Below are 24,712 nucleotides of genomic sequence, written 5' to 3' on the forward strand. Positions count from 1 at the left end.
TTAGAGTTTGAGTGGGCGGGTATCGAGCTTATCACATCTTTGATGTATCAATGCCAAAATGTAACGACAACGTTGTCGGTTTAAAAGAAAAAGCAAATCTTGTAATTCGAGTAGACAAATCTAAAATTAGTAAAAACGTGCATCTTGATGTCCCCTTCACTATATGCACTCACAATATTAAATGACCTTTCATCAGAAAAAATAAACATCTCATTATCACAAATAGGGTTGGAAAAACGGTTCGAAAATTCGTGACCCGAAGGTGTCCCTGGATCGCAAGATGTTGGCGGACAAGTTGAGTTCGAGTCAAGCTTACCCGGCCTGTTGAGACGGGACACAGGCAAAGCCTCTAACCTAGAGTCCGACCCGATATGATCGTTTACTAAGAATCCGTCATAGTACGGCCTGAAGATCCGCCTGAGAGATCTTTAGTAGGTTTAAGATATATGAGCCCGATCAATACGAGCTCAAAGGAACCTGAAAGGTGGAAACGACCGGCCCAATGAGCCCGAAGATCTTTAGTAGGTCTAAGATATATGAGCCGGATCAATACGAGCTCAAAGGAAAACTGTCTACATGCATATGAGTCGACCGACTCTCACCCCTAATCACAAATAATGGAATTTCCTTTGAGTAGGGGCATTCACCTATCAAAAGTCAAAACCAAATCTTGCTTCCAGATAGTAGGGTAAAAAATGGGGGCACTTCGGTTAAATAAGTAAAATAACGTTTTTTTTCTTGTATAGAAGTAGTTTGTCTAGTCATGTAATGCAATATTTGATATTTTCTGTCTTGCATTTTGGACTTTTGGTCACCTAATGACCATCCTTGGATGGAAGGGCCATTACCCCCAACAGTTACGCGTTTCAACTGCTATTGGAGAAAAAAAATATAAAAGTGTCAAATGAGAGACAAAAAAGGTTGTTTTTCAAGTCTTACATGTACAAAGGCGATACAGTAAGAGGTATCGTTTGATTTTTTTCTAAGTCAAGATCTAGTTCTGGCTCGAGGTATGAATTAACTAAAGCTAAATCTCATATTCTTCGAGTTTATATAATTCATGATGTCTCACTCGTCTTAATACTTGATTTGGTTTTATTTTGGATCCATTTGATTCAGACGATTCAGATTAAGACAATCATACGAGTCATGTTCTGACAATGAAAAAACCAAACACCACCTAAGTGGGGTATTAGTATTTTTTTTATTTGAAATTGTCAACGGTTGAAGGGTCCGACATTTTACATATCTAATAAATAAGAAAAATAACGAATAAAACAATAAAATACTATTGATAACGTTCACAACCTCAAAGACATCCTCAATAAATTCTGTGCGGCTTCTGGGCAAATGATCAACTATGCCAAGTCCAACATTTTCTACTCAAAAAATTCTCACCCGAAATTTAAACGTCTTATTATGCTCACCATGAAGGTTAAGTATGCCTCCACTTCGGAAAAACACTTAGGAGCTCATCTATTCATTGTGGCTAATAAAACGAAGATGTTCAGTGATATTATAGACAAAATCCAGTCTAAATTGTCAAATTGGACACACTCCTACCTCTCTCAAGCTGGTCGCTCGGTTGTTCTGTCAACAATCGCCGCAGCGTTCCCCGATATCAGATGCAATTCATATTGAGATTATTTCGGCATCCGCGAATCACATACATTCCAGAATTCGGAAGTTGATGCTACAAATTATTGGAGTCTGTTATTAGTATATGCTCCGGCCAATACTAACTGTAGAGAAGCATTTTGGAATTTTATTCGAGATTTTAATAATCAGATACAGGAACCGTGGTGTGCAATAAGAGATTTTAATGCAGTTGCTAATGATACAGAAAAATAGGGAGGTTCAGGTTTGAATAGAGGAGCATCCGAAAAATTCAGAAACATGATTTCAGATTGTGAACTCATTGATATTGGTTATTCGGGACCTACTTATACTTGGGTAAATGGAAGATAGGTAACTACACACATTTGAGAAAGACTTGATAGAGTCCCTGTGAATCCAGCTTGGGGACTTCGGTTTCCAAATTCAAACGTAAAACATTTACCTAGATTCAATGGTGATCATGCTCCAATCATATTGAATACTGAAAAACCAAAAATAAGAGGTCAAATACCATTTAGGTTTGAAGCTCACTGGACAGTACATGATGGGTTTGAAGATATAATGAAAGAGAGTTGGGGTACTGTAAGAGGGGGATTTTTTTAATAAACTGCCACATCTAGCAAAGAAATTGAAGGTATGGAGCAAGGACAATGTAGGTCAAATTTCTCATAGCATCACGGATACTGAGAAGGAGTATTATCAGTGCTGTCGAAACAGCCGACTCAGGTAGTACTAGAGGAAGAAAATCGAGTGGCTCAAAACCTCACTAGGTTGAGAAGAATGGAGAAATTATTCTGGCTACAAAGGGCGAAGAAGCATTGGATCCAAGACATTGATCCAAATACGAGTTTCTTTCATTTATTAGTTCCAAATCGAAGACGAAGAAATAATATTCATACGATCAAGTTAGACAACCGATCTTGGTCGGATAATACAACCGTTATTACTAATGTTTTTCTTGATTACTTTTAAGGGGCATGAAGGGCTGAGCCAATATCTGAATTTCCGAAAAACTTAGTATTAACTGATAAATCGTTAATGGCAAGCGAGAATTGGTCGATAAGCATCCCGCCTTCGAAGGATGACGTATGACAAACAATTAAGGAGATGAAATCACGTTAAGCACCTGACCCAGATGGATTTTCTGCTATTTTTACAAGAAGTGTTGGAGTATCATATGTGATGAAGTTACAATACAAATCATAAGGATTTTTTAAACAAGGCAACTTCCGGGTAACTTATATCATACTAATATTGTTCTTATACCTAAGAAGAAGAATCCAGCGAAACCAATTGATTATAGACCTATCTCTTTATGCAATATTTTATATAGAGTTATTACCAAGATTCTAACAAATAGAATCAGACCTATACGGGAAGCTTATTTCAGATGTACAGAATGCTTTTATTCCTGGCAGACAGATTTCTGATAATATCATCATTGCTCAGGAAATTTTCCATTCCTTATCACATACTATGGTTAAGGAGGGCAACTTTTCTTTAAAAGTTGATACGGCAAAGGCTTATGATCGAGTTGATTGGAAGTTTGTAGGGGAAGTGTTGAAGAGATATGGTATTATTGCAAACACACATTTATTGATTTGAATTGTATGACTACATCATCTTTCGCTATATTGTTGAATGGTAGACGAATATAGTGAAAGGGGATTACGACAGGGGTGCCCACTTAGTCCCTATTTATTCATCCTAAATTCAAAAACTCTTACTTGATTGGTGGTTAAAGCGGAATAAGAAGGGTTATATAATGGGTTGAAATTTAGTAGATATGCACCAAGTGTTAGTCACTTGATGTTTGCCGATGATTTATTCTTCTTTGGAAAGGCGTCTGACAACAATATTAACTCATGGAGGATGACGATGTTCATTTGGGGAACTTTCTTTTAAAGCCGAAATACAAAATATCATCATATGATTTTTTGGTTCAAAAGTGGAGAAGAAATTATCAGGATGGAAGAGAAGTTATTTATCCCATGCAGGTAGGACCATACTGCTGAACAATGAATTATCTAGTATCGACAAATTTGGTACCAAAAGAAGTGCTGCAGACACATAAAACATATCAAAGAAATTTTTTGTGGGGACACAATACAGAGAAGTTGAAGATGCACTACATAAATTGGGAAAAACTAGTGTGGAGATTCGAAAATGAACACAATGCACTTTGGGTTCGATGACTTAAGGCCAAATATCTTAAACACCTTGATTTTTGATCTTTTACTTCTAAGTCAAATACTCCTTTCACGACTACTTGGAAAAGCATATTGAGTTACGAGAAGAAGTGAAAAAAATGGTTATGTTATCTTATTGGTAATGGAAGAAGGGCTAGAATTTGAGAGGACCCTTGGATCCCAACTTTAAGAGGATTCAAACCTATTAGAACCAACAATGAAGAACAGGTGAACCAGTTGATTTTTGTACAAGAGTTGATTATTAATATGGGTACATGGAAGAAAGTATCTTATTACAGGGAAAGATACCTTATGGGTAAACTGGGTTAAGGCGAACCTTATCAAAACTAAGTCTTTTTGGATAATGAAACCACCGAACGATTCTTCTTGGTGTTGGAGACAGATTCTTCAAAGTAGAGATCAGACAAAGAAGTTGGTTCTGACTCTTATTAGTAATGGCGGGAATACAAAATTTTGGACAGATATCAGGCATCCGAGAGGGCTCCTACTCGAACACTTCGATAAACGTTATAGTTATAACTCTTACCCCAACCAACAGGCTCGAGTCTCGGATTTCATAGGCCAAGATGGGTGGAATTTTTCGACTCACATTGGTAATATGTTAGGCGCTATAGCAGTTGAAGCTCAAATGGTGGAGGTGGATATAGAAAGTGAAGACAAGGTTATTTGGAAGCCCAACAAAGCGGGAATATTTACTCTCAAGGATACTTATGAGGCGCTGCGCGTTCAAGGCCCAAAACCAAGTTGGGTTGGCCTAGTCTGGTACGCTGGGGGTATACCCCGACATTGCCATATTTCTTGGATGGGACTTTGTAGACGACTAAAAACAAAAGACCGCCTTCGGATATGGGGTATTCAAGTTGACCCTCTGTGCACGTTTTGTCACAGGGATCATGAGACAGATTTTCATTTATTCTTTGGTTGCCCATTTACTTTTCAGATATGGGCCACGCTACTTTCCCTCCTTGGTTTTAATCATCTAAGTGCAAGTTCCTGGGAAACGGAGATTACATGGTGCCTACAAAATTTTTTGGGATCAACTTTATTAGCGAGACTAGGCCGATTGGTTTTCAATGCTTTTTTGTATCACGTTTGGATAGAGCGAAACAACAGGATTTTTAGAAGCACTGCATCTAGTCCTTCGGTCATTGTGGGCCGCATACGGGGCGAAGTTAAAATCAAGATTGCCTTTGATAAACCAGTTATTGAAGACACAATTGATAACCGAAGAGTAGTGGAACGCTGGAATTTGTCTATCCAATTAACACACCCTACGTACAAATTCTATAAATGGGTTGGGCCTGAACCGAGCCGTGTCACAATAAATACCGATGGAGCTTTGAGTGACACTTTTGCGGGCTATGGTGCTATCATAAGAGATGCATCAGGGACTGTGTTAGGGGCAGGTACTGCTGAGACGACGCGAAAGACAATTATCATTCACGAACTTTAAGGCGTAGAGATGGGAATGAAAATTGCGCAAAGTTTGGGGTTTGATGACATTGTAATAGGGCTGGATTCTAAGAATGTGGCATCGTTACTTGCTGCACCAGGTCAGCAGCCCCCATGGAAGGCCCGTGGCCTGTGGAATAGGGTTAAAAGGTTGAAGGCTAATTTCCGGAGCGTTCGAGTTCAACACATTGTGCGGGAAACCAATCAAGCCGCAGACTACTTATCTAAGTTGAAACGAGGGTCAGGAGAGACTTTTTTGGATGTTGCTGATTTGCCGCCAGAACTTCTACATATAGTTAGCATGGATACTCGAGGTACAGTGAGGATGAGGAAAGGATGGGGCTAATTTATGGTTTCTTCTGTATAATTCCTTAGTGCTAGTTGTTTAGTTGGTAGTCTTCATGCTTTTTCGATTTAAGTTATAATTTGTAACGCGTCGGGCCCTTCCTCCGCTTATCAATGCAAAAAAAAACTACCTTTGATAGTAATGAAGCAAGAGAAATTATGAAGATTAATCTCCCCACAAGAAATACAGAAGATAAAATCATTTGGATTCACACGCCTAAGGGTGGGTTTACATGCAAATCGGTGTACACGGCAATGGTGAAGGATAAACCGTCTTCGTCATTTAGGACCGAGCTTCCATACTCATTGACATGAAAATCAGTTTGGTCAAAGTTTAGTTTGGCACCGAGAGTCAGAACATTCATATGGTGAATCCTACATGATGCACTAGCTACAAAGAAAAGGTGATTGCGATTTAACCTAGAAATTTCTAAACTTTGTACGTATTGTAATGAAGAAGAGGAGGATATAAATCATATTTTCAGAAAATGTCGAATGCTGATAAAAAAACTTGTAATTGCTCACCATTGGGGATTAGAATTGAGAGAAGTCAAGACTTCATTGATATTTTATGTGGTTGGTTATCAAGTAATGAAGATGAGAAAGTGATTGAGCTACGAATATGTACCATGTGGTATCTATGGAAGACGAAGAACAAATTCAACTTCGGGGAACAATGCTATAGTAGCCGGGAAATAATAATGGCAGCTCAGAAATTAAGCGAAGAATTCGAACAAACAACAAAGAAGAAGTTGGTACAAATCTGGTTGAAGGAAGTAGCAGTACTCGGTGGGAACCGCCAGACAGGAAAGATCTAAAAATAAACTTCGACGCGGGGTTTATAGAGGGAGAGGCGAAACTTGCTGCTGTTTGTAGGAACTTCAAAGGGGAATTTGTTATAGCTATGGTGCAATCGGCATTTGCATGTTCAGCCATAGACGCAGAGACAAAGGCAGCTGAATTGGCTCTACGGATAGCGAAGAACCTCAATCAATATAACTGCACCATTGAAGGAGATTCTCTGAGTGTTATTAAAGCATGTTCGGGACCGGAAGAAGAGATACATTGGAAGATCCGATCTTTGTTAACGGGTATAAAAGAAGTGTCACATACAATATCAAATTGTTGTTTTTCTTACTGTTCTAGAAGTGCGAATGAATTCGCACATTTATTAGCTAATGAAAAGTTTGGGAATAACTATGAGACGCCAATTGAATTGGTCGTAACTCCTGAATGTATTGTAAGTCGGTTGGACAGAGATAAATCCAACATTTCTTTGATTAATTATGATCAGTAAAGCTAGGCTAAGCCTATTTTCATCAACAAAAAAAAAGAAATATTGCCCTTGATTTAAGGAGAAATTGAAAGACGAATGTACCGATGTTGGAAGAGATTCTTGAAAATCAACTCTTAGGAGAGGTCGAGCTCATACCTCATAGTTTGAGCTCGAACTTATTGAATCAGACACCATTTAATAAAGGATTTTTGAGTCAAAGGTCCAAAATCTGGGGGGTAAACCCAAAAAAAATCCACTCTTGCCCAAAAATTAGTTGCAGGTCCAAATGCCAGTTTTTTTATTTTTATCCCCCTCTTGCCCTTGGACGGGACATGCTGACGTTTTCCTGAAAAAAAAACTGACTGGTAAATAAAATAATTTACCAGTGCACGAAAATTTCAAATTTTTTGAAAACTTGAAATTTTCAAATGAAATTTCAAATTCCCGACCAGCAAACCATCTCTTCCCGGTAAAATAAAATAATTTCCCGTACACAAAAAATTCCAATTTTCAAATTTTTTTGAAATTTCAAATTTCCGTCTAAAATTTCAAATTTTTTTAGACGAAATTTCAAATTCCCGCCAAATTTCCAGTAAATAAAATAATTTCCCGGTCACAAAATTTTTTTTTTCGAAATTTTGAAATTTTCAAACGAAATTTCAAATTCCCGCCTAAATTTTTTTACAAAATTTCAAATTCCCGCCCAGCAAAAGTGTCTAGTATAGAAAAAAATTTCCAGTAAATAAAATAATTTCCCCAAAAAATTTCGTTTCCCGGGAATTTTTCGGTGGCAGTTCCGTAAATTTCTTAACAGTACAGATTCTGATGGACGGATTGTCAGATTCTTTTTCAGAGAAAAAATCGTTTCCAGAGTAATTTCGATGACAATTTTGTAATTTTCGATGGCATGAACCGTAAATAATTTGTTTTCCAAGGGCCATTTCGTCATTTTGTTTCCAACCTGACACTTTAGACCTGCTTTTTATTTTTTGCCTACCTAGGATGGGAATCCTAGTAAGGGCCTCCTTTTGGACCCTTCACCCAATCCCCCTTTAATAAATGTAGCATTTGAAATATTTCTTGTAAGTATCTAATATTATTATTAGATAGCTATTATAGTATTCCATTATTGATTACAAGAGATATCGTAAATATACGAAAACATTTTTTATTTGTAAGTATCTTCAAATATATTGGATTTGGTTTGACCATCTCATTTCCTATTTTCGATATATCTACTATTTCTGAGATATCTGATTAGATTGCATCACTGAAACACACTAAAGACTTACTTTCCTCATCTTGGGAGAGCATTCTCTACATGTATGCAAATAATTAGTAGAATATATGTCCATGCATCATCGAGATTATACAATATAGTTTCTTCCATGTATCTACAAAATATATGAAGACTGTTATTATTCTAATTTCCTAATATTTCTATCAAATTTTTAAAACTAAATCAATGTCTAAATATTTTGTAAATTTAGAGGAATAATCAATATTCTTCAACAGATATTACCAAATTTCCACTCACCTCAAAATTTTATATAAGTCACCTGTAAGATTTAAACTCCAGTATTCGGACCCAAATATTTATTTTATAATACTTAAAACCACAAGATAGTGCTGAAATAATCACCAATGGCTGCAACTTCTAGTGTTTGTAAGAATAATCCAATTGGTTCAAAGGTTGTCTCCTCCTTGTTAGTATTGATACATTTGGTTCTTCTATCTTTGAGTCCTCATCATGTAGGAGTGGAGGGATCAACAGGTACTTTATCTCAAGAAGAAGATTTGGAGTTGGAAGCACAACTCAAGATTTTGAACAAGACACCTATCAAAACTCTCCATGTACGTCTTTCCCTTCACTCATTTTCCATTATTAATTTCTAGCTCTCTCTCTAAATGTTATTTTATTACTCAACTTATATTATATTTAACGACGATTGTTATTGTGTATAACAAAAGACTGCATGGGGCGAGATTTACGATTGTGTCGACATTCACAAACAACCTGCATTCGATCATCCTTTGCTAAAGAATCACAAAATCCAGGTTAATTTATTCTCCATCAACTTATAGAGGAATTTTCAACCTTAGCATACTCGTAAAGAAGTCGTAGATGCCATATTCTTTTCTGCATTATTTTTTCTCTTTCTATAATCTTGGTATGGGATCACCAAAAGTGTACAGGAAGGGAATGCCTATTAAGAAATTTAATATCTTTGCTTTTTAGATGAAGCCAAGTTTAGACCCAACTGGTTTGAGAGATAAAACTTCCTTCACATCTAGTAAAAGTGATAAATTAAGCTCGAGAAGGCGTGTGGAAGGGTGTCTTGAAGGAACAGTTCCGATTCGAAGGACAAGTAAAGAAGATTTAATTAGAGCCAAAACCTTTCAACCTAATGAATTAGTTGTTGATGAAATTGTAAGTATTTGTTCCTTAATTAGTTCTATTTTATTCATCAAATAGCAGTTTCAGTCTGGGATATTGTCTAGACATACAGTCATTTTCCTTTAGCACTTATTATTTTTCTAAGCAACTATACTCGGTTGAAATAAAAACTATTAGGCAGCAGAGTTTATCTATCAAGAAACTGGGAAGAATTTTTTTGGGGCCAAAGGAGATATAACAATATACAATCCTGCAAATGTGAGCCAAGATCAATATAGTACTGGAGAAATTGGTCTTATTTCAGGTCCTGACGACAACTATTCTGGGATACGTTTTGGTTGGATGGTAAGTATATTTATAAAGAAAAATATTATTTGGTCTGCTAAAAAGTGGTCGGAAATAGGTAAATTGCTCGTGACACATTCATGCTGTCATCATACTGATGTCATGTGGGATGTGATGTGCAATATCTACCTTATCGGACTATTTGGGCCACTTTTTTATCGGCCCAATTACCAGCGTTGATTTATGAACATACATATTTTTTTTATATTGAGAAATGGAATATTCAGTTGGTTTATTTCTTTTCACTTGGGATGATAGATGAAGATAATCGGCCAAACCTAATTTCATCATCTTAACCTTTTTGGGTGGCTGCCATTTAGTTACTATGTCTCAATATATTAAAATTTAACAGGTGAATCCAAAAATTTCTGGTGACAATAGTACTTGGGGGTTCACATATTGGACGGTAAGTTTGAAATGGATTAATATAATAAACCTTATTTTTTAGTTATTTCTTATCATGTATTAATGTGGTAATTGAAAATTTTACGCATGGGTCTTGATCAACAGGCTGATGGGGGTCGAACCACAGGTTGTTTTAATACTTTATGTCCTGGGTTTGTACAAGTTTCTAAAACCCTAGTTCCTGGTTCTCCTTTGAGCAACACACACGTCTGTTTCCGGTGGAAATCAATTTTTTCTTGAAGATTATGTGTATCAGGTATTTAAATCCTTTACCTATGTCTTTGTGTTTAACTTGATTTGGTCCACTAACATCGACCAAATTAAAAAAGTGTTGTGGACATTGGGGTTTGTAAAGTTATGTATGCCCAACCTCATATAGTGGGGTTTGTAAAGATAGTGAGGTGAGCAATATGTCTAAACATGGCCCTGCCCCTAGCAAAAAAAAAAATTATGTATTTTCACAATGATGTTTATCTTCTCTGGCGTGAGTCGATAATAAATAAATTTATGTCTCTCTGTCTCCAGTCAAATGAAACAAAAGATTGGTGGTTACAGTATGAAGGCGAAAACGTTGGATACTTCCCAAATGCCCTTTTACCTCTACTTTCAGTGGGTGCGACTAATATTCACTGGGGTGGACGTGTAAGGCGTGGAAGTGTGGCGAGTATCACCCCAGCTATGGGAAGTGGAGTTTGGCCAGATGAAAATGTGGATCATGGTAGTGCTATCACAAATATGCAATACTTAAATGACCAAAACGTATTAAATGACTTAAATGATAAAAATTTGGAAAAACGAGTTGATTGTTTCTATTATGATGCCACATACAGAGGACACCTAGATGGTCTTGGGCAAGTTATGTCCTTTGGAGGATTCAGTGGTGGCTTTTGTTAACTTTCCTACTAGTATAGCTTGTGCTTACAATGGAAAATGTATGAACAAATAAATTCGATTTATCATAAATTATTTTTTTCGGAACGTTCTTATGAAGTAAGTAAAATGTCATTTTTAAGTTTCATGAATTGCATCGGAGAATGAAGAAAAAATTATGTTATGAAATAATTCAGAATATCTTCCATCTATTTGCAGACAATTCTTTGTGAATTTAAGACGAAATTTTCTTGCTCAAAGTGTTTTAGTCGTGCAATTTAATACGAGTATAAAAATAAAAGAAAACTGCTAAAGTGAGGTTTGTGGCAGGGCAAGCAAAATAACTTTCAAAAATATTTTGCTTAATCTTAGTCTAGTATGGCTACACCCAATCAACCTCTGCAGTCTGCATTCTAAATCTATTAACAACAAAAGAAGCTCTGCACTCAAAATTGTTGGACTGCGAAGGCTTAGAATTAAACAAAACTCTTCTCGGAGCAAACTCTTAAGGTTAAATACTACGTTAAAATTTATGTAAATTCAATTTAGTTAGTTACCTACTTTAAAAATTAAGTAGTCAGTGGGTCAATTTAATTGGTAAGTTAGTAGATATAATGTTACTAGTGGTTATAGTTAGTGGGCTAAAGTTTCAGTTTAATTGGTAAGTTAGTAGATATAATGTTAATTTGCACCAAAATAACTGTTAGAACTAGGGTTAAGAAGAAGAAGAAGAAGAGTTACAAATTTAGGGTTCTGATGTTTCTCTTTGTATGGTCAAAGACCCAAGTCAAAGTGAATACAAGGAGTCCATTTCAAAGCCAGCAACTCAGCAACTCTTCTCTTATAGGCACCCACAGTGTCCCTGAAATAATAAAACAGATTAGTTAGTTAGTTAATCTAACAACTAATCTTCTCTTTTCTGTTATAATAATAACAGACTGTCTCTACTCTCTCTCTACTTAGTATATAAGTTAGTGTAATAATAGTTTTTCATTAAGAACATTGTACTACTATTACAATCAAGATTGAAATAAAATAGAGTTGGAAAATTTTTTACATGGTATCAGTTAGGTTAAAGATCCAAAGCTAAGTTTTCTTCTCTCCAACTCAATAGCAATCATTCAACATGAAACAAAATCATGATCAAAATCAAGTAAAATCAAGATCACAATCAAGTAAAATCAAGATCACAATCAAGTAAAATCAAGTAAAATCAAGTAAAATCAAAGCCAAAATCAAGTAAACTCAGTGATCAAGAATCATTTACTGTTTTTCCGCACTCATCACCAACAATCTATTGGTTCTTCATCATTTCTTCATCCTTTCTTGATCATGGCAACTCAGCTTCAAGGTAATCTTCCTCCCATTTCCTCTGTCTTTAGTTTTATAACTGAGAAACTAGATGACAACAATTATTTAATGTGGAAAGACCAAGTTGAAACTCTACTTGGAACCTATGAGCTATTAGGGTTTGTCACTGGCTCTATAGAAGAACCTCCCCAATTTCAGTACATTCATAATGTAGAGCAAGTAAACCCAGATTTTCAATGTTGGAGATCAAAAGAAAGTTTTGTAAAGTCATTTCTCAAAAGTGTCTTATCAAAATCAGTGTATTTGGATATATATGGTCTGAAATCAGCTAAAGATATATGGGATTATCTTAATCTAACAAATAATGAAGCACTTGAATCCAAGAAGGATCAACTTAGAAGAAAGTTGCATACTTTAAAGAAAGGAAATACCTCTATAGCAGATTATTTGAGAGAAATCAAACAACTCTCAGACTCTTTGTTATCTATTCATGATAGAGTACATGATTCTGACCTTGTTAGAATAGCAATTCAAGGTCTAACATCTGACTATGATCAGTTTACTATTGCCCTAAGAGTCAATAATGAAGATTTATCTTTAGCCCAACTCAAATCTAGGCTCATTCAACATGAACAATGGTTATCTAATAAAGAGACATATCAAGAAGTCTATTATGCCAACATATCAAATTGGAAATCAATTCAAAAATACAAACCTTCACCATCTTACTATAGAAATCACTCTCATTCTAAGAAGGAAGGTGTTGTTCCGAATAATCAAAGTGCTCAATATAAAAATAAGAGGGCATATGATTTTGATTTTTCCTCAATTCCATGTGGAATATGCAAGAGATGGGGCCATTCAGCAGGAGTATGTTATTTCAGGTACAAACAAAATAAGTCACTAACAGGTTATCATACTGAAAACCATATTCATAAGGAAGAACTAGATGTTAATAAAGGTGTCAAATCACCTAAGTCTTATTCATATGAAGTAGAATGTAAAGATGCAGAAATATATGAATATGCACAAAGTGATAATCAACAATTTCATGAGTGTTATACTGCCATAGATATTCAAGAACAGGAGGATGTATATTTCGATTGTGAATCAGAAATGCTCCAAGATGATATTCCAAGTGAAGAATGGTATGAGTCACTTACAAAGAGACTATATATATCCAGACATGCTATTTTTGATGAAGGAAACTATCCTTATGCCAACATCAGTAAAATACAGTCAAGTAGTGATCAGAATTCAAGGCCACATATTTCATTACGTTTGCCAACAGTCACCAACTCTTCAATCCTTACCACTGAACTGGGTACATCTAATACTCATACTAGCTCACCAGCTAGTTCAGGTCTTAAAGGTTTGGCTTCTCATGAATTAGGGACATCTAGTTTCCAAACCATTTCACAAGTTAATTCACAGGTTCCAACACCTACTATAGAGATTGATCAAGTGGTAACTAGAGGTAAGGATGGCATTATCAAAAGTAAGCAGTTACCTGCAGACTTTGTGGCCCTCTACTCCTCACCTCACAATGTCAATATGGCCTATCTATCAATTCTTCCCTTACCCACTAAAGCATCAACATATAAAGAGGCAGAAATACATAATGAATGGGGCCATGCTATGAATGAAGAATATCAAGCACTTCAACAACACAAAACTTGCTCTCTTGCCCCTTACAATATTCAACTGAATATTTTGAGTTGTAAGTGGTGGTTATACAAGTTCAAACAGAAAATTGGTGTTTTCTTTACAAAGGTTCAAGGCAAATACAATAAGCCATTCATATGGCTTTCAGAATGGTAAAATTGACAACTCAATGTTTGTGCATCACAGTAAGTCATATATGATGGTATAGAAGTCACATATGAAGATTCTACCAGCATATTACTCATGTCACAAAAGAAATATACCTTTGAGCTTACAGTTACTTCAGAAAGCTCCACTATTAAATTCAAAATCAGCAAAGTTACCAATTTCCTGTGTAAAAAGGGTCTCCATCACTGATGGTGATGAGTTGTTTACTTCACCTCAGTGCAGGAGCTTGGTAGGTGCACTCTATTATCTCACTCTTACTCGTCTAGACATCTCGTACGCAGTACATTACGCGGCACAATTCATACATAAGCTGTCAACAACAAGCATGGTTATTATTATCAAGAAGATACTTCGATATCTAAAAAGGGTTGTGAGCTCGGGAATTTGTTTATCTCATGGAGTTCTAAGAAACAAGCAAGTATAGCAAAAATCGTCAAAAAGAAGCTGGATAAAGCTTTATCTACAACAGTAACAGAGTTGCTTTCGTTGTCTTACCTCATGAGTTGATTTGGTTGTCTTTCCAACGACCTTTTTACTCTCTATTTTGCTAATCTCGAAGACAAACTGATGGTTTCTCGGAGTCGTCACCATCGGTTTGAGGGGGGGATGTTAGAACTCGGGTTCTGATGTTTCTCTTTGTATGGTCAAAGACCCAAGTCAAAGTGAATACAAGGAGTCCATTTCAAAGCCAGCAACTCAGCAACTCTTCTCTTATAGGCACCCACAGTGTCCCTGAAATAATAAAACAGATTAGTTAGTTAGTTAATCTAACAACTAATCTTCTCTTTTCTGTTATAATAACAGACTGTCTCTACTCTCTCTCTACTTAGTATATAAGTTAGTGTAATAATAGTTTTTCATTAAGAACATTGTACTACTATTACAATCAAGATTGAAATAAAATAGAGTTGGAGAATTTTTTACAATAACCATAGCTGGTTCAAAAACAAATTTCTTTCTTGCCCCTTTGCACAATTTGTTACTGATTAGGTCAAAGCCACTCGGAATCAACGGGCAAGAAGTCAAATGCTGGCTATCTCCATAGTGGATGACCACTCTCTCCTCATATTTGGACCAAAAGTAAGTTTTTTTTTTTTTTTGTTGAAAACCAAAAGTAAGTTAGAATGCTCTTTATTTTTGGGAAAAAATGAGTGAAAAACCCAAAAATCTAGACCCTAATAAGAAAAAAACCCACTCAAAAATAATAATGTCAAAAAAACCCATTTTTTAAACATTTTTCAAAATGTTCACAACATATGTAATTATGTTGTTAACATGACAACATATTTTTTTCATAATTCCATTTTTACCCTTATATGTTGACAACATATATCATTGTGTTGTTATAAAATGTTGACAATATCTATAATAATGTCCCGACTTATTATAAAATGTTGGCGTCATATATAATTATGTTCTTAACAACATATATAATGTATTAGTCAAAATATTATTTGTTCGTTAACGGATTTGTTAAATACAAAGGATAATATGCATAACATTTTAATTTTTGTAAAGGACAAATAAAAAATACTTTAGTCTTTATATTTATGTCGAAAGCAAAACAGAAAATGCGAAAACCATTTATTTTTTCACGAGACAAATCGAAAAATGTTGTAGCCAAAATGTTTGTGTTTGTTTGTCTATGTAAAATGCAAAAGAAAAAAATGCGAAATATTTTGGCAAAACAATGTCTAAGCAAAAACGAATTTGTTCAAAAATTTACAAATTGTTGAGACAAACTAAGATTTTTTCAGAAATTTACAAAATTGTCGAGAGCAAACCAAGAATTGTTCAGAAATGTTCAGAACGCTGATTTGGGCGGAAAATTTCATTTTGGAGGGTAAAATTGTATTTTTACCTACTGGGTTTTTTCCTCATTATTATTTAGTATTGGGCCTGATTCTCTTTAACTTCCCCATTTTGGGCCTTATAATTACCGGCCCTATTTTTGGCTTCTCTCCTTTTTTTTTTTGTTGAAACTAGTTCTCTCCCGGATCTGGGTGTATTTGTTCCATTTTATCTGCGCTCAATCAAAATGTGTGAAAATGTGTCGATATACCAACATTATTTAGTAAGCCATTGAAATTATATGCTTTAGTTTCATAACATACTAGTTTTTGGTCAAATTTTCTTTATCAATAATACCTTGATTTCTTAAATAATAATTTGATAAATAAAGTTTTAAAAGAAAAAACAAATCAGACATTTTCTCATGTCCTTGACTCAAATTTAATGTAAATTATAAACGGCCCTTTGATTTTGACTCTTGGAATTGAGTCTAATAATCTCCATTAGGTGGATAATATGCATTTTTTAATTCTATATATTATCTTCTCATTTATTTGCAAAAAAAAAAAATCTTAAACATCTTGTCATTTGATTTGCTCAAAGTATGAAACCTAATTAAATAAGAACAGCCGAGTTCTTTTTCTTCAAGAATACAAAAATCCCATTTCTTCTCATTTTTTTAGGTAAGAAATTGTTGTTCATTTGACTATAAGACTTCTGACCAGTACAAAAAGTCAACTATTGACTTTATCTAACAAATACTTACAAATCAACTTTGGTTCTCCCATATATAAGGGTCTTCTTTACCTATTGATCTCAAAACTCACAAACCAATATTCATCAAATACACCATGATCTCCCAAACCAATCCCACTATGTATATTCTCATCAAATTACTCCCTCTCTATTATCTTCTCACCTTCACTTTCTCTCTCCACAATGCTCTTGCTCAAAGTACAAGCAGTCCTGACCCTCTTTTCCATGTTTGTTTTAACACACAAAACTACCCAACTAATGGTTCATATGATAAGAACTTGAACAATCTATTCAATACACTCTCTGTCACTGTTCCTTTTACAGGTTTTGGGCTTGGGTCTAAGTCTAATGAAGAACGGGAAGATCGTGTTAACGGGCTTGCGTTATGTCGAGGAGACGTAAACCCCACCGATTGTAAGAGTTGTGTAGTTAAGGCCACGAAGAAGATTCGTGATCGTTGTCCTAGTGATAAAGGAGCCATAATTTGGTATGATAATTGTCTTTTGAAATACTCTGATATGAGGTTTTTTGGCTTGATAGATAATGCAAATAAGTTTTACTTATATAATATTCAAAATGTAAGTTGTAAGAGGTAGTTTCTAAAATTGAAGAGGCGGTTTTGGAGGCATAGTTGTTTGCTTATGGCGGTTTTTCCAATTTGGGATGTTTCCAAAAATTGGAAACTCAATTGGCGGTTTTGAGAATAGTTGGAAACTCAATTTTGGGATGTTTCCAATTTTTGGCTCAATGTGATTCCAATCCCACCGGCTCATAATAATATAAATAGGGGGTTGATCAACATCAACCAACACAAGCAACAACAACTCTTCTTTAGAGAGAGCTAAAGAGAGAGCAAGTGAGAGAGAAATTTGTTCATAGTTTTGAGCGGTGTTCTCGGTCGTCGAAGATTTAGTATAGAAGGTTAATTTTCTATACGGTACCATCTTGGGACGAACTTGCGGGTTGTGTGAGTCGTCTTCATCTATCCTTCAATAAAGATTTCTTGTTCGCCCGAGGACGTAGGCTTTAAGCCGAACCTCGTTAAATTCTGTTCGCATATTTGATTTTGGCTTAGCTTTTCGATTAATCTTCATAATCGGATCAATTTCTAGGATAGGTTCGATAGCTTCCGCGACTTTTAGTTCTAACAATTGGTATCAGAGCCTTGTTGAGATTGAACGAAGAGAAGATGGGATCGAGAAGTGGTACGGTCAAAGCAGGGAAATATGAGATAGAGAAGTTCAATGGGAAAAATGATTTTTCTTATTGGCGGATGCAGATGAAGAATCTGTTAATCTCGCAGAAATTACACAAGACGTTGACGGGAAAGAAACCAGGAGATATGTTAGATGAGGATTGGGAAGAGTTAGATCTCGAAGCACGGGCTACCATTATGTTGTGTCTTGAGAGGGACGTGGCGTTCCTAGTAGACGGAGAAACAACGGCGGCGAGTGTGTGGTTAAAGCTAGAAAGCAGTTTCATGACGAAAACTTTAACGAATCGGGTCTACTTAAAATCCAAATTATTCACATGTAGAATGGAAGAGGGTTCTTCTATTCAGGAATATGTGAATAGGTTTGACAGGATTATCTCATATTTGAAGGATATTGATGTTAAGGTTGAGGATGAGGACCAAGCCCTCATATTGTTACTTTCATTACCTAATTCCTATGAGAACCTTGTTCAAACTTTGATGCTTGTTGGTGATAGTCTAAGCATGGAAGAAATGAGAAATTCGCTATTAGCGAATGACCTTCGTAAGGTTGCTACTAGCAGTATGGCGTCGGGTGGAGTAGACAAGGATCAAGCACAAGGGTTGTTTGTAACGAGGGGGAGGAGTAATGAAAGGAGAAAGCGAAAGGGCGGGAAATCTAGATCCAAATCTAGAGGCTCTTTCAAGAAAACGTGCTTTAGTTGTGGTGAGCTTGGCCACTTTAAAGCGGCTTGTCCAAAGAGAAAGTTGAAGCAAAAGAACGAAGGCTACAAGGAGAAACAAGAGATGCAAGAGGCGGGATATGTGTCAGAAGAGGCGGACGAATGTTTCTCGGTGACAGAGGTGTCTGAGAAGATCTTCGATAAGTGGATGCTTGATTCAGGGGCGTCACACCATATGTGTCCAAATAGGGAGTGGTTTACTACCTATAGGAGTATAGATGGTGGTACAGTTATACTGGGTGATGATAGTATATGTAAAACTGTGGAACTCGGAACAATACGGATCAAGATGCACGATGGAGTGGTGAGAACATTGACGGACGTAAGACACATACCCGATTTGCGGAAAAATCTAATTTCCCTTGGTGTGTTGGAGCGGAACGGCTGTAAGATAATTATAGAGAATGGCTCCATAAAAGTCGTTAAGGGTTCTTTGGTGGTAATGAGAGGTACTCGTTACGGTAATTTATACAAACTTTTGGGGACAACAATTACTGGAGATGTAGCAGTAGGAATCAGTGGAAGGGATCCAACGGCTAGTACGAGGCTTTGGCATATGCGCCTTGGGCATATGTCAGAAAAGGGTCTATCTCTGATGTGCGGGAAAGGCTTGTTGAAGGACATGAAGAAGCCTTGCATGGAGTTTTGTGAGCATTGTGTGTTCGGGAAGGCACACAGGGTGACGTTCTCTACAAGCAAGCACAGGAGCAAAGAGGTGTTAGACTACGTACACACCGATGTCTGGGGACCGGCAAAGTTACCTTCCAAGGGTGGTTCCAGGTATTTTGTTACATTCGTTGATGATCATTCGAGATTTGTCTGGCTTTATTTTCTGAAGAATAAGAATGAGGTATTCAACACATTCCTGGTGTGGAAAGCAATGGTTGAGAACAAAACTGGTCGAAAGCTGAAGACGTTAAGGTCGGATAATGGGACCGAGTACACGGATGGGGCATTCAAGGAGTTTTGTAATCAGGAAGGCATTGTGAGGCACTGGACAGTAGTAAACACACCTCAGCAGAATGGAGTCGCAGAGAGATTGAACCGTACACTACTTGAGAAGGCTAGATGTATGCGCTCCAATTCGGGATTAGGCGTAGAATGGTGGGCAGAATCTGTTGCTACAGCTTGTTATATTGTGAATAGGTCTCCACATTCTTCTTTAGATGGCGGCATACCTTACGAGGTGTGGTCAGGTGAACATGCAGATTACGGGAGACTTAGGGTTTTTGGTTGTACGGCCTATTACCATGTTAAAGGTAACAAACTTGACAATAGAGCAAAGAAGGCAATTTTCTTAGGATATGCTACAGGAGTCAAGGGTTATCGGCTATGGTGTACGGAAGACAAGAAGTTTGTAATCAGCAGAGATGTGGTGTTTGATGAGTCATCTGTAGGGATTTACACCCTTCTACTAGTGTTTATAGCGGAAATATGACATCTAATGTCTACACTAGTATTCCCAGGATCACATGCAAAACTAGTAATTAATCTAATGGAGATAGTAGATTACCTTAATCGCTTTTCCCTCGAACTAGTTGAATTGATTGAAGAAGACCAAGAGCTTCAAGTGTAGCTCCTCTACTTGGGACACGAGCAATCAATTTGATCTCCCACCTTGTTGTATAGCTAGCACACCAATGGTGGTTGGAAAAGAAGAACACCTTCTTTGACTAGATTGATAGTTAATGGGAATTAGCTCACTTTCTCCTCTCTACTTGATGTGGTAGAGTAAGAAAGCTTAGAGAGAAATTCCACACCTTATTCTCTGCCCTAAGAGTGTTTATATAGAACCCTAATAAGAATCCACCTCCTTTTAGGTTTCCTAAAACACCCTTTAGAATAAGATTTAGGGAAATAGTCGAAAATAGCAACTATTGGTATTTTCTCAATTCCCTAAGGAGGAGGTGTCCAAACACCACGAAAATTGGCAGATATAATGTTTATTATATCAGCAACTAACCCTCCAAAATTCAGCCCAATCCGAGTCCTAGAAGTACCCGAACCGGTCTAGGCCCAAAAACCCTGTTTTTGGCCCTTTTGTACTATCTTTGCCTAATTCCTTTTTAGGCCTATGAGATATGTTTATGGGACACTCCCATGATTATATCTCACTCCCACTAGTCATATCCTAGATCAATTTGTCACTCTTATGTGTAACCCGTTGTAGGATCCGATCGAAGTTAGCCGCGAATTACTTCGTAATTCGACGATCGTAGTTGGTCTCTAGCTACAACTCTACGATCCCTAAATCAATCGGACTTGATGATCTTCCACATCAATTGTCCTATCCGACAATTTGTTCGCATTGTCACCTTGGTCGAAGGACATCTCCTTCAACTCCTTCATCATCTATTGTAGCTACGGCGAAAGCTACGGTGCCTAGTTGTGGTGATGTTGGGTCTACTAAAGCTCAAGTAGTGGAAGTAGAAGCCGAAGACCAACGGGTTTCTAGGAATCATAATCAGGTGGAGCATCAGGATAATACTCAGGATGAGGAAATTGATGAACCCGATCATGAGGAGGTTCAAGGGGAAGGTACACAAGTTTTACAACAACAACAGCAGGATGTTTCGGTACACACTAGGCCGAAACGGTTATATAAGCCGGTACAGAGGTTAGGGTCAGACAAACCTCTTAGGCATTACGGGCAGGCAAATGTGGTTGAGTATGCACTCTCGGTGGAAGACGACGAGCCGGTCACCTTCAAACAAGCTATTACCGCGGCGGAAAGAGAGAGTTGGTTGGTTGCTATGCAAGAAGAGATGGAGTCTCTTCACAAGAACAAGACATGGGAGGTTGTCCCATTGCCCGAAGGTAAGTCTGTTATTGGTTGTAAATGGGTGTACAAGAAGAAAGAGGATTCTTCCGAAATCAAGGGTACAAGGTATAAGGCAAGACTAGTGGCCAAGGGTTATGCACAGAAAGAAGGGGTCGACTACAATGAGATTTTCTCACCGGTCGTGAAACATACTTCTATTCGGGTGCTATTGAGTATTGTTGCTCACAGTGATCTTGAGCTGGAACAACTCGATGTTAAAATCGCCTTCTTGCACGGTGATTTGGAAGAAGAAATTTATATGGCTCAACCTGAGGGATACAAGGTTGAGGGTAAAGAAAATCAAGTGTGTCGTTTGAGGAAGTCTCTTTACGGATTGAAACAATTCCTTTGCCAATGGTACAAACGATTTGATTTTTTCATGCTAAAGCATGGTTTTCGCAGAAGTGACTATGATTGTTGTGTATACATCAAGAAGCTTCGCGAAGGTGACTTTATTTATCTCCTTTTATATGTGGATGACATGGTTATTGCTTCTAGAAGCATGGTGGAGATAAATAAGTTGAAATCTCAACTCAGTCAAGAGTTTGAGATGAAAGACATGGGCGCTGCAAAGAAAATACTGGGAATGGAGATTAAGAGAGAGCGGTCAAGTAAGAAACTGTACTTGAATCAGAAAGGTTACATCGAACGAGTAGTTTCTCGGTTCGGGATGCAGAATGCGAAGGCGGTGTCAACACCTTTGGCACCACACTTCAGGCTCTCGGGAAAACAATCTCCCACTACTACGGTGGAGAAGGATCATATGGATCGTATACCGTATGCTAGTGCAGTTGGCAGTTTGATGTACGCTATGGTGTGTATTCGTCCGGACATTTCACAGGCGGTCAGTGTGGTTAGTAGGTTTATGGCAAACCCGAGAAAGACACATTGGGAAGCTGTGAAGTGGGTCTTGAGGTACTTAAAGGGTACCGTTGATACGGGTTTGTGCTTTGGTGGAGACACATGTCAGGTAAGCGGTTATGTTGACTCGGATTATGCTGGCGATCTAGATAGAAGACGATCTACTACTGGTTATGTATTTAAGGTACATGGTGCTCCAGTTAGTTGGCGATCGATGTTACAATCTACAGTTGCGTTATCCACTACGGAGGCCGAGTATATGGCTATGGCCGAGGGTGTGAAGGAAGCATTGTGGTTGTGGGGTCTTTTGGATGATCTAGGGATTAAGCAGGAGTGCGTAGATGTATGGTGTGATAGTCAAAGTGCGATCCACTTGGCGAAGAATCAGGTCCATCATGCTCGTACTAAGCATATCGATGTCAGGTATCACTTTGTACGAGATGTCATAGAGGAAGGTGATGTTTCTCTCATGAAGGTACACACAGATGAGAATCCCGCGGACATGTTGACTAAAGTGGTGACATGTAGCAAGTTTCAGCATTGCTTGGAATTGCTACAAATAGGCTCGTGTTAAGTCGCCCGAAAGGACGTAATGGCGACAAGATAATCTTTATGTGAAGGGTTGGTAGAACTACGGTAGGCTTGATCCTGTAAAAAAAAAGGGTACGTAGGAAGCCATGGTCATATGGTGCAGTCGGATGAAGTTACAAGAAGCAGATATATCTTACAAGGAGTATCCTGGTGTTCGTCCAAAATTTGAAGCATATCAAATTGTGTACGAGGTGGAGAATTGTAAGAGGTATTTTCTAAAATTGAAGAGGCGGTTTTGGAGGCATAGTTGTTTGCTTATGGCGGTTTTTCCAATTTGGGATGTTTCCAAAAATTGGAAACTCAATTGGCGGTTTTGAGAATAGTTGGAAACTCAATTTTGGGATGTTTCCAATTTTTGGCTCAATGTGATTCCAATCCCACCGGCTAATAATAATATAAATAGGGGGTTGATCAACATCAACCAACACAAGCAACAACAACTCTTCTTTAGAGAGAGCTAAAGAGAGAGCAAGTGAGAGAGAAATTTGTTCATAGTTTTGAGCGGTGTTCTCGGTCGTCGAAGATTTAGTATAGAAGGTTAATTTTCTATACGGTACCATCTTGGGACGAACTTGCGGGTTGTGTGAGTCGTCTTCATCTATCCTTCAATAAAGATTTCTTGTTCGCCCGAGGACGTAGGCTTTAAGCCGAACCTCGTTAAATTCTGTTCGCATATTTGATTTTGGCTTAGCTTTTCGATTAATCTTCATAATCGGATCAATTTCTAGGATAGGTTCGATAGCTTCCGCGACTTTTAGTTCTAACATAAGTGATCCTATTTCGTTTAACCGAAAAACTAAAGAATTGATCATGGGTTTGAGTACTAAAGCTTATATGAATCCAAGAAAGTTCGCTACGGGAGAGATGAAGATGGAAGGATCAGAGAAGCTGTATGGACTAGTTCAGTGTACAAGGGATCTGTCTAGTGGTGCATGTAAGAAGTGTTTGGATGAAGCAGTAAGTGAACTTCCAAGCTGTTGTAATGGTAAAAGAGGAGGAAGAGTTGTTGGTGGAAGCTGTAATTTTAGATATGAGCTGTATCCCTTTGTCAATGCTTGAATTACCTTTTTTCTTTTAAGACTGCTTGAACTACCTTAATTGCCACGGGAGTGCTACATGTACAAAATCCTTGACAAAATTCTTGACTTAATGACTCATTTTCACTAAAAGACAAAAGTTGATCAAAGGCAGAAAGACTCTGGGCAGAAATCTTATATGACTTGTCGTGGTTCGAGGTTCAGTAGATCAGAGTCCTCAAAAAAACGAATATCAATAAGCTACATAAAATATCTGTGTAGAGTCTTCCTAGTTTTTCTTGTTTCCTAGCATTTTCTGATTTGTATGAATGTAATAAATTTGTTTCTATAGAATATCTTTTTTTGGTTAAATGGCTCATTATCAACTTAGGAATAACATCAACATCAGACAAAGTAGTTTTTCATTTAGCTAGAACATCAGTTACCTTGTTCTTGTATCTATTTACATAGATAAAAGAAATATTTTCAGCAGAAGATCCAAGTAATCTTATAGTACCCGAACTGTGATTTGATGCCCAATGAGCAAAACGATGCTTTGTCGTTTAACTTATCAAGAACCCACTTTGCATCTCGTTCGGTTCTACCATAGCTTCTCCACATTTGACACATAAGAAGAGGAACATCAATTAATCTCATCAATAAGAGATGTGATATGATAATTGTTCAAGCAAGCTTTCCACACAAACATTTGAATTCTAGGTGTAACTCCTAATTTGCAAATTCTTTTGTTAATTGTCTCATCACTAAGTTTGTAATCTTGATATTGTGTTAAATGATTGTACATGGAAGACACTGTGAAAATATCATCACGATTTAGAGACAATGCATAATACATGATAGGAGCAACTGTAATTTTTG

The 24,712-nt window shown here is 37.1% G+C and overlaps 2 protein-coding genes and 1 long non-coding RNA gene across 3 annotated transcripts; 2 read left to right on the forward strand and 1 right to left on the reverse strand.

Annotated features, from left to right (window-relative positions):
- The first annotated feature begins 8,544 nt into the window (after window positions 1–8,544).
- Window positions 8,545–10,942, forward strand: LOC147555758 (protein neprosin-like). Its single transcript, XM_086658527.1, has 7 exons — window positions 8,545–8,754; window positions 8,872–8,958; window positions 9,140–9,331; window positions 9,476–9,643; window positions 9,996–10,049; window positions 10,154–10,255; window positions 10,574–10,942. Exons 1-7 carry the CDS (start codon window positions 8,545–8,547, stop codon window positions 10,940–10,942), a joined length of 1,182 nt encoding a protein of 393 aa, XP_086514653.1.
- Window positions 10,943–12,190: 1,248 nt separating this feature from the next.
- LOC147555759 (uncharacterized) lies at window positions 12,191–14,606 on the reverse strand. Its single transcript, XR_015235267.1, has 3 exons — window positions 14,558–14,606; window positions 14,158–14,372; window positions 12,191–12,316 (listed from the first exon to the last, which is right to left on the reverse strand). It is a non-coding gene; the product is annotated as an uncharacterized LOC147555759 (long non-coding RNA).
- A 2,062-nt stretch (window positions 14,607–16,668) lies between these two features.
- Window positions 16,669–23,876, forward strand: LOC147555760 (antimicrobial ginkbilobin-2-like protein). Its single transcript, XM_086664552.1, has 2 exons — window positions 16,669–17,201; window positions 23,588–23,876. The coding sequence occupies exons 1-2, from the start codon at window positions 16,705–16,707 to the stop codon at window positions 23,874–23,876; spliced, it is 786 nt and encodes a 261-aa protein (XP_086520678.1). The 5' UTR covers window positions 16,669–16,704.
- Window positions 23,877–24,712: the final 836 nt, after the last annotated feature.

This window comes from Eschscholzia californica, unplaced genomic scaffold, assembly GCF_041429995.1.
Source record: "Eschscholzia californica isolate CP2 unplaced genomic scaffold, dmEscCali1.0.p SCAF_2, whole genome shotgun sequence".
In the NCBI taxonomy this organism is placed as follows: domain Eukaryota; kingdom Viridiplantae; phylum Streptophyta; class Magnoliopsida; order Ranunculales; family Papaveraceae; genus Eschscholzia; species Eschscholzia californica.